The sequence below is a fragment of the Pongo pygmaeus genome, chromosome 1 (genome assembly GCF_028885625.2).
Source record: "Pongo pygmaeus isolate AG05252 chromosome 1, NHGRI_mPonPyg2-v2.0_pri, whole genome shotgun sequence".
NCBI classification, from domain to species: domain Eukaryota; kingdom Metazoa; phylum Chordata; class Mammalia; order Primates; family Hominidae; genus Pongo; species Pongo pygmaeus.
In genome coordinates, this window is record NC_072373.2 from 108,948,857 (window position 1) to 108,955,945 (window position 7,089).

A 7,089-nucleotide genomic window follows, 5' to 3' on the forward strand; every position below is an offset into this window, starting at 1 on the left:
TGGTATGGCCTGCAAAGCCTAAAATATTTATTTTCTGTCCCTTATGTATTTATTTTGAGACAGAGTCTCACTCTGTCACCCAGACTGGAGTGCAGTGGCGTGATCTCAGCTCACTGAAACCTCTACCTCCTGGGTTCAAGTGATTCTTGTGCCTCAGTCTCCAGAGTAGCTAGGATTACAGGCGTGCACCACCATGCCCAGCCAATTTTTGTGTTTTTAGTAGAGATAGGGTTTCGCCATGCCGATCTCAAACTCCTGACGTCAAGTGATCCACCTACCTTGGCCTCCCAGAGTATTGGGATCACAGGTGTGAGCCAGTGCACCCGGCCAGTTTTCCTGTCCCTTTAAACAAAAAGTTTGCTGACCTCTGCTCTAGACCATATGGGAAGTAATGGGCAGTTACCCTCTTGTCATAGATCACTCACTGTTTCTGGTTAGTTCTGTTTGGTGGTATGTGTTAGCTGTTATTAACTTGCTGGCCTAGAATTATTCCTGTCAGTTCTGCTTAAAGTTCTGTTTGGGAGATATCCTGGTATCACACCTTAGAGCCAGTGCATGCTGTATGAGGATGCATTCCCTATTGTTTTTCTATTCCATGTCATAATTTTTGATGTGACAATTCTCAGGGTTATTTAAGTGTGCAGTACTCCCAGCTTCTCAGGCCAGGATCTTCACATAGACTAATACTTTTCTGTTTCAGCATGACACATGTCCTGTATGTAGGAAGAGCTTAAATGGTGAGGACTCTACTCGGCAAAGCCAGAGCACTGAGGCCTCTGCAAGCAACAGATTTAGCAATGACAGTCAGCTACATGACCGATGGACTTTCTGAAGCTAAAGACCACACCTGAATCAGGGCTGTGGTAATCATCTTACCATAGCTGTAAATTGTATCAAAACAAAAAATTAGTAGATGGATTTAGGAATCACATAAGAAACAACACATAATATAAATGCAATGAATGTTTTTCTTCTTTAAATTTAAAGTTAGTATCTACAGATGGAATTGTATCTACAACCAAATGCCTCTTGTCCCTGAATTCAGAGTGATAATTTTATAAGTGTGAGACTTAATTATGTAGGGCTCCCCCCATCTAAATAGAATTAATTCCTTAAAGTCTAGTTAGGGTCCTGCTGTCTGTCATGTTGGCTTGTAACGGATGTTTCCACCTCCTTCTCCAACCTCTGCCCCACCATTAGTGTATTTTACCATAAAAACAGTGGAACCACAGCCCTAAAGTCCTGCTGATATAAAGTCTTTTTGTCTTAATTGTATTTTAAAAAAAAACTACTCTTGATCACATTAGCTATGAGGCGAGGTCAAATTCAGGAATCTAAGACTAATGATTTTGTTTTGTCTTGATCCCCAGAGAGCAAATCAAAGAAAAATTACAGCAAGAAGAGAAAAGTGGTTTATCATTGTGTGCTTTGGTTTTCTTATTTTAATTTTTTTTTGTTTTGTTTTTTTGAGATGGAGTCTCGCTGTGTCGCCTAGGCTGGAGTGCAGTGGCACGATCTTGGCTCATTGCAACCTCTGCCTCCCGAGTTCAAGTGATTCTCCTGCCTCAGCCTCCCGAGTAGCTGGGACTACAGGCATTTGTTACCATGCCCAGCTAATTTTTTGTATATTTAGTAGAGATGGGGTTTCACCGTGTTAGCCAGGATAGTGCTCCGCCCGCCTCAGCCTCCCAAAGTGCTGGGATTACAGGCGTGAGCCACCGCGCCTGGCCTCTTATTTTAATTTTTAAAGACTACTTCAGTTGATGTAGTTTCCCCAGAAACCTACATAACATATATTGGGAGCCTTATGTTGGTAGGAATCTGACTGCCATTCCTTTTTGGGAATGAGTTGGGCAGCATACAGGCACAGAAAGACAGATGTTTGAGATCTTTGCTTCTGAGATTTTAAAAAATGATTCCCGCTGGGCGCGGTGGCTCACGCCTGTAATCCCAGCACTTTGGGAGGCTGAGGCAGGCGAATCACAAGGTCAAGAGATCAAGACCAGCCTGACCAACATGGAGAAACCCTGTCTCTACTAAAAATATAAAATTAGCTGGGCATGGTGGTGCATGCCTATAATCCCAGCTACTCGTGAGGCTGAGGTGGGAGAATCACTTGAACCCAGGAGGTGGAGGTTGTGGTGAGCTGGATCACACCATCGCACTCCAGTCTGGGCAACAAGAGCGAAACTCCATCTCAAAAAAAAAAAAAAAAAAAAAAAATCTCCAACTCATTGATTTTTTTGTTTGTTTCTGTCGCCTAAGCTGGAGTGCAGTGGCACAATCTCAGCTCACCACAGCCTCGATCTCCCAGGCTCAAGTGATCCTTCCACCTTAGCCTCCCAAGTGGCTGGGACTACAGGCGTGTGCCACCATTCCTGGGTAATTTTTGTATTTTTGTAGAGATAGGGTTTTGCCATGTTGCCCAGGCTGGTCTCAAACTCTTGGGCTCAAGTGATCTGCCTGCCTCAACCTCTCAAAGTGTTCAACTCACTGTTTACTGTCTTTTTTCCTAGTAATCTTAAAATAATTTGCCTCACAGAAATAGAGACAGTAGGCATCTGCAGCCAGTTCACTGTTTTTGGTAATTCATTGGTCTTCAGGAGTTAAGATTTTACATTGTCACATTTTAATTTTTAAGCCTGTTTTTCATCTCTGAAACTTTCCTTTTCTGCTTGGTTCTGGCTATACTTGGACTCATACTGATCAGTGTGATCATGTCCAAAACAGCTTGGCCTGGGAGGGGTAGGCCTTATTTTTTCAGCCTAGTAGTGTCCCATGCACATGCTCTTTGTAGTATTCAAGTGTTTTACATTGGATAAATTAAGAAGGTCAAGAATGTTGTTGAAACTTCAAGGTCTCAAAAGGAAATGATGGGGACGTAGAACAGCTGTTGGTGTACCAAAAAAAAGGTACAGAGGGGCACCGTTTGTATTGTCACATCAACAGTGATCAGAATGATCAGTTTAGAATGATCAGAACAAAAACACCACTCTTTAATGGGTCTTTTTCTTGGCTAGAAGTCTTTCCTCAGTTTTTGTTGACTATCATACACTGATTTGTGGGTGACAGAAGGGGGCTAGAGATAACGTTTCTCTGTACTTTGATAGAGGATGAAGGAGTCAGAGAGGGAAAAGAAAAAGTGAGAGAGTGGCCTGCTGAAATAATAGCCTGCCTCTAAAAGTTGTGACCAGAAAGTATGATTCATTTGGGCCCAGAGAGAATAAAATATGTTTTTTCATATACCTCCCATATTACACCTATGTAGTGATTGTTTATTTGAGGAATGAGATCTACTTACTGTGCGTTGCCCCTGAAATGTAGCTTGAGAATACACACTGGTTTTGAATTGAGGAGGAGGATGGAAGGAAGTTAGAGGTGTATTATGAATATTTGGCCACTACTTAGATGAAGGAAGGCTATGTTGAACTTGGGACACATTGCAGTTTTCAAGTACACAATATCAGTTGTCTCAGAAAAATTATGACACCCCGGACATATTTGCTTGTCAGTGTCTGGAGATGCCAGGACAGGCAGTTGTAGTTTTACTTACAGCTAGAGAACTAGAAAGGATCTGGGTAGCTTTAAAAAGGGTGGAAACAAAGTACTGGATAGGGGTCTGCCTTTTTATACACAGTATAGCAAACAGCATCAGACAAAGTTACATGAAATTTTCTTCACTTATTTTGCTTTGATGGATAGAGGGTGTGAGACTCATTTTGCTGTTTCCCAGACCTGTCTCACTTAATGGATCTGTTGTGTTTCTTCTTATAATGGGAGGCACCTCAGATATACAGGTTAATTTATGTTGAGGAGTTAGGATTCTTCAGGGATTTATTATTATTATTATTTATTTTTTATTTATTTATTTTTTGAGATGGAGGCTTGCTTTGTCGCCTAGGCTGGAGTGCAGTGGCGCAATCTCAGCTCACTGCAACCTCCGCCTCCTGGGTTCCAGCGATTCTTCTGCCTTAGCCTCCCAAGCAGCTGGAATTACAGGCACCTGCCACCATGCCCAGCTAATTTTTTATATGTTTAGTAGAGACAAGGTTTTACCTTGTTGGCCAGGCTGGTCTTGAACTCTAGACCTCAGGTGATCTGCCTGTCGTGGCCTCCCAAAGTGCTGGGATTACAGACGGGAGCCACCATGCCCAGCCTGAGATTTATTATAAGGAATTGGTTCACACAATTATGGAGTTTGAGAAGTCCGAAGATCTGCAGTGGGCCAGCTAGAGATCCAGGAGAGCTGATGGTGTAGTTCCAGTCTGAAAGTCAGCTTGGATACCCTAGAAGAGCTGATGTTTCCATTCCAGTTCAGAGGCAGGAAAAGACTGAGGTCTTAGTTCAAGCAGTCAGGCATGAGGACTTCTCCCTTACTTGTTCTATTCAGACCTTCAACTGATTGGATGAGGGCCACTTACATTAGGGAGGGCCATGTGCTGTATTCAGTCTACTGATTGAAATGTTAGTCTCTTCCAAAAACACCCTCACAGACACACCCAGAATACTGTATGACCAAATATCTGGGCATCATGTGGCCTAGTCAAGTTGACACATAAGATTAACCATCACAACGAGGAAAAACAGAAATGATACATGTATACAGAGTGCTCCTCATCCCACTTAAGTTTCACCAAGTTAATAATGTGTCTCTATGAGAAGTGGTTCACCATGTTGGCCAGGCTGGTCTCAAACTCCTGACCTCAGGTGACCCACCTGCCTCGGCCTCCCAAAGTACTGGGATTACAGGTATGAGCCAGCACGCCCAGCTGATAGGTGCTTCTTAAATGTTTTCTTTGAGCAGGAATTGGTCCAGGAATTGGTTCTCAAGTTAGAAGGAAAATTTGAGGGGAAGAACTTGTTTTTTCTCTGATCAGTCTCTGATTAAATAGTTATTAGGAAAAACCCCTTGCTTATGTCTTTGTATTGCACATTTTTATATATGTATATATGTGTAAATAGAGATATTTATATATTCACAGACAAACACGTGTATGCACATTTCACAGTGGAGGAAGAAGGGATATGGTGTGCACTGAGGTAAAGTGAGCAGGGATACAGAAGACGGCTGGAGCCTCACAGTCTGATTCTCTCATTGTACATAACCTTTAGGGTCTTTGTTTCCCTGAGTTCTCTGGTATGGGGCACTGTTGGCTTGGGCTGGTACCGTTATGCTCTGTGATGAAGGGATTCACTGGAGGTAAAAACCTAATCATTTCCAAAGGTTGAGAATAAATGACTTTGAGGAAAGGGTGTTCATCATCCATTGCTTCTATATTATAATCAGTTGAACTACAATACAGTTATCTATTGATTTTTTTAAATTTTTCTGACAAATTATTGACACCAAATTGAATAATTCATGACCTGCGTGCTTCAGCTTCTTTCTCCCTGGTTTCCAGGTGCTATTCCCTCAAGAAATGCAAATTAAATATGTCGGTCTTAATAAATCAGGGGGGAAGCATAGTCTGTGTCTGTTTTAAATGACAGCAACAACAAAACAGCTTTGGGGCTTAAGAAGTGGAAGACACATTTTTATTTTTTTGAGACACAGTCTCACTCTTTCGCCCAGGCTGGAGTGCAGTGACGTGATCTCAAGTCACTGCAACCTCCCCCTCCTGGGTTCAAGCGATTCTCTTGCCTCAGCCTCCCAAGTAGCTGGGATTACAGGCACATGCCACCATGCCCAGCTAATTTTTGTATTTTTAGTAGAGACGGGGTTTTGCCATGTTGCCCAGGCTGGTCTTGAACTCCTGACCTCAAGTGATCACCCACCTCGGCGTCCCAAAGTGCTGGGATTACAGGCATTAGCCACCGCGCCCAGGTGAGAAGACAGATTTTAAGAGAAGGAGCAGGGCTGGTATCTGAATAGGTATTTGGATGTTAGGGGAAAACCTTTTCTGGCCTCTGTGGTAGAGAGATGAGAAGATAAAAGTGCTGTTTACAAGAATAATCCATTGGAGATCTGGGGATTGGGGACGACTTATAGGATAGAGTACTCTTGTTGAGAATTTCCTGAATGAATCTCATGTTAGGTTCTGTCACAGTAAGATGGAGGAAAACTTTGATGGGGTAAGTATCACAAGTGGCTGTCCTATAGGGGGAAATCCTAGCCTGCAGTAATGTCAGTGTCTCAGTATTCAGCTGGGGAGCCACTGAGCTGCTCCAGGGGTTTAAAATAGAATGCATAGAACACAATGTGTACAGCTGGTGATGCTTTCCAGGATCAAAATAGAGCCCTTGTCTGATCCCAATGACATTGTAAGGTTTCGATCTCTCATACCTGCCACAGACAAGTACATTATAGGCATTCAACTTTTAAGGTTTTATACATGCAAACTTTATGTTTTCCTGCCAAACTACACTTGGTGTCCACAAAAGTGTAGTTTGTATGTTGCCCCTTCTTCCTCTTTCAGCCAGAACACTTAGATCTGTGATCATAGGATGTAAGCCCTGTGATTCTTTACTTTTTCTAATAAGAAATACAATTTTCAAGGTCCAAAAATTATTAGATTCTTGGCTGGGCATGGTGGCTCATGCCTGTAATCTCAGCATTTTGGAAAGCTGAGGCAGGCAGATCACTTGAGGTCAGGAGTTTGAGACCAGCCTGGGCAACACAATAAAACACCATGTCTACTAAAAATACAAAAATTAGCCAGGTGTGGTGGCATGCATCTGTAGTCCCAGCTACTCAGGAGGCTGAGGAGGGAGAATCGTTTGAACCCAGGAGGCAGAGGTTGTAGTGAGCCAAGATTGTGCCACTGCACTCCAGGGCAACAGAGAGACCCTGTCTCAAAACAAAAACAAACCCCCAAATTATTAGATTCCCTTCCAGCAACATGATAGCCATATTATTAGTATTTTTGATTAAAGAATATGTAACAAAAAGCTATGATTTCAGTAATGCTTTTAGGTCAATTTATTAGTCACACCAGAATCTACATCCAATTGAAATATAGTATATACAAATATTTGAAAGATATTTATTCAGGCTGAAGATTATGGTATATAGATTCCTTCTGATAACCTCATGGCCTCACAGGTTCAAAACCCGTGGTTGTGAATCACTCATATAGATTAGGGCTAAGA

General features: G+C 42.3%; 2 protein-coding genes across 4 annotated transcripts in view; both read left to right on the top strand.

Annotated features, from left to right (window-relative positions):
* Positions 1-5,453, top strand: part of RNF115 (ring finger protein 115) — an 84,547-nt gene extending 79,094 nt beyond the window's left edge. For 2 of the 3 annotated variants that reach the window (XM_054453135.2, XM_054453145.2), the window contains one exon: positions 701-1,414. In XM_054453135.2, coding sequence (XP_054309110.1) covers positions 701-832 — 132 coding nt within the window. In that variant the 3' untranslated portion in view covers positions 833-1,414. Of the gene's footprint in view, positions 1-700; positions 1,415-4,982 lie in introns of those variants that run through there. The other variant, XM_063664168.1, reaches the window with a different exon arrangement.
* The window catches only part of LOC129015142 (neuroblastoma breakpoint family member 11-like), a 2,260,169-nt gene that overhangs the window by 1,999,714 nt on the left and 253,366 nt on the right, over positions 1-7,089 (top strand).